The sequence below is a fragment of the Salvia hispanica genome, chromosome 6 (assembly GCF_023119035.1).
Source record: "Salvia hispanica cultivar TCC Black 2014 chromosome 6, UniMelb_Shisp_WGS_1.0, whole genome shotgun sequence".
Taxonomy (NCBI): domain Eukaryota; kingdom Viridiplantae; phylum Streptophyta; class Magnoliopsida; order Lamiales; family Lamiaceae; genus Salvia; species Salvia hispanica.
This window is the reverse complement of record NC_062970.1, coordinates 22,032,481-22,035,431: the sequence shown is the minus strand read 5'-3', so window position 1 is coordinate 22,035,431 and position 2,951 is coordinate 22,032,481. Positions and strand designations below refer to the sequence as shown.

General features: G+C 48.8%; 1 protein-coding gene across 1 annotated transcript; it reads left to right on the top strand.

Moving 5' to 3' along the window:
* Positions 1–1,053: 1,053 nt before the first annotated feature.
* On the top strand, positions 1,054–1,653 carry LOC125194937. Its single transcript, XM_048093151.1, has one exon. The coding sequence runs from the start codon at positions 1,054–1,056 to the stop codon at positions 1,651–1,653; it is 600 nt and encodes a 199-aa protein (XP_047949108.1).
* The last annotated feature ends 1,298 nt before the right edge of the window (positions 1,654–2,951 follow it).

Sequence of the window (2,951 nt, the reverse complement as noted above, 5' to 3'; positions counted from 1 at the left end):
TCTCAGTTCCTCTTTTGTCTCTTACTTCCCAATCAAACTCCTGCAAGAGTAACACCAAACGGATTAATCTCGGCTTAGATTCTTTCTTAGCCAGCAAGTACTTAATCGCCGCGTGATCCGTGAACACTACCACCCTTGACCCAAGGAGATAGGGTCGGAATTTTTCAAACGCGTATACGACAGCTAACATTTCCTTCTCCGTGGTGTCATAATTTTTCTGAGCCTGATTCAGCGTCTTGGAAGCATAGAAGATCACACAACTTTTTCCATCAATTTTCTGTCCTAGGACAGCTCCCACAGCAAAATCGCTCGCATCACACATTATCTCGAAAGGATGGCTCCAGTCTGGTGCCCTGATAATTGGTGCCTGATACTAGCCTGTCCTTAAGCAACCTGGAACGCCCTTTCGCATCCTTCGTCAAAGACGAATTCCACATCATTATGTAACAACCGAGTGAGTGGTTGCGCGATTTTTTCAAAATCTTTGATAAACCTCCTATAGAACCCTGCATGGCCTAGGAAGCCTCTCACCTCTTTTTGGTTCGTAGGGTATGGTAATTTTGATATCACATCCACCTTTGCTTTGTCCACCTGAATACCCCTCTCAGAAACCACGGAGTGTATCATTAAGGCAAGAGGCAGGGAAAGAGGCCATCTCCCAGGTACCAACCTCTCTAAATGTCTTTAAATCTTTTGATTTGGAACGTTCGAGGGGTGGCTAACAAACCCACTCGTAACGTCATTAAAAGACTGATTGTAACTCATAATGTTGCTTTCCTGGCCATCATTGAACCTCTCACGACCCCGGACCCAGACTTCTACTCGCGTGCCTTGGGGCTGACTTTTGTCGGAAGCAACACCAATGGAAAAATATGGATCTTCTCGCACCGAGACTCGTTGTTTGAAATCGAAGCAGACACGGAGCAAGTTTTACATGGGAAACTCACGGTGGGATGGCTCCCACGACCTGCCTTCATCTCCATGATTTACGGCAAATGTACGAGGGAAGGCAGATTCCCACTTTGGGAGAAACTAAGGGAGTTGGTCGAACCTATGGAAGGGGTTCCATGGCTGGTAGGAGGAGACTTCAACACCATTCTTCACCCATCGGAAAGAGAAGGGAGTGAGACGAACAGACAACGAGAGATGATTGATCTGGCAGAGACCATTGAGGATTGTAGGCTTACTGACCCTGGATTCGACGGTCCGAGGTTCACCTGGGCTAAGAATAATCTATTTGAACGACTGGATCGCATGTTGGTAGGAGAAACCTGGTCTACCTACTTTGCAATATCTCGAGTCACCCATCTTCCCAGAATCTGCTCGGATCGCGGGCCGATCCTCATGAGATGCAAACTTTCCGATGAGCCTCGACGTTGGGGGAGCCACTTCCGCTTCCAGAATATGTGGATCAGACACCAGGGCTTCCAACAACTCGTCCGGGAATCTTGGAGTGAAGAGACAGAGGCTTCGGGACTTCTTCAACTAGTGACTAAATTGAAACGACTTAAAGCCGTTCTCAAGAGGTGGAACAGAGAATCATTTGGGAAACTGTTTTCCAATCTCCAAAGGGGAGAAGAAGGCATCGCGGAGGCTCAAGCGAAGTTCGAAGAAGATCCCTCTGGCTATAACCGAGCTCAACTAATAGGCTGATTGCGGAGTACATCCTTTTGCTCAAGATGGAAGAAGATTATTGGAAACAAAAAGCAGCGGTTAGATGGCTTGCGGAAGGGGACAGAAACACAAAGTTCTATCAGAGTTGGGTTAAACAAAAGAGGATCAGGTTGATTTCTTCCGGGAACTCCTCGCCCCCCCGGAGCTCCACCTCAATGAACCGGACCTCCAGTTAATCAAGAGACTCCCGGAAGCTACTGACCGAAACGCGCTTGTCGCCCCACCAGACCACAAGGAAGTTAAGGAGGCAGTGTTTAGCATCGCGGGCGATAGCACTCCTGGGCCAGACGGTTTTACGGCCATCTTCTTCCACACATGCTGGGATACGGTGGGTCAGGACGTCACCGAAGCAGTGGCTCAATTCTTCAATGGTGCATTTCTCCCACGGAGCGTCACAGCCACAACGATTGTGCTCATCCCCAAGAAACCGAACCCGGAAGCATGGTCAGATTATAGACCGATCAGCTTGTGCAATGTTACAAACAAGATTATCCCCAAGATCCTCACGGCTCGGTTGACCCCCCTCCTCCCGTTGATTATTGCACCTAACCAAAGTGGTTTTATCAAGGGTAGACTTCTTAGTGATAATGTCCTTTTGGCTCAAGAAATGTTCCATGAGCTGCCCCGAGGTAACCCCTCGCCAAACCTTGCACTTAAACTCGATATGGCGAAGGCCTACAATAGAGTGCAATGGCCGTTTCTCCTTAAGATTCTCGAACAGATGGGCTTTCCGAGTGGCTGGACTAGCATGAAAAATCGGTGCATCGGCTCTTGTTGGTTCTCGGTTTTGGTTAATGGCTCACCTTCCAGGTTCTTCAAAGCCACGAGGGGACTTAGACAAAGGGATCCCATCTCACAGGCCCTCTTTGTCATCGCGGCCGATTACCTCTCAAGATCCCTGGACAAGCTGATCCTCGGAGACAAGGATATGGTATTTAAATCATCGCGGATGAGCCCAGATGTAAGTCATTTAGCATATGCGGATGACATACTCATATTCACCCAGGCCGCCGACACCTCTCTCCAGCGGCTGAAATCCTGCCTTGATGAATACATGGCGGTCTCGGGTCAACAAATCAACCTCCAGAAGAGCAACTTCTACATTGCCGCAGGCTTCTCCGATTGGGCAGCAAGGATCCAGGCTTCCGGGGGATTTGCTCGGGGTTCCTTCCCCTTCCTTTACCTTGGTGTCCCTATATATCGAGGTATTAAGCGGTCCGACATGTTCTTATTTCTCCAAGATAAGATTGCAAAAAGAATTAGCGGCTGGGGCCACC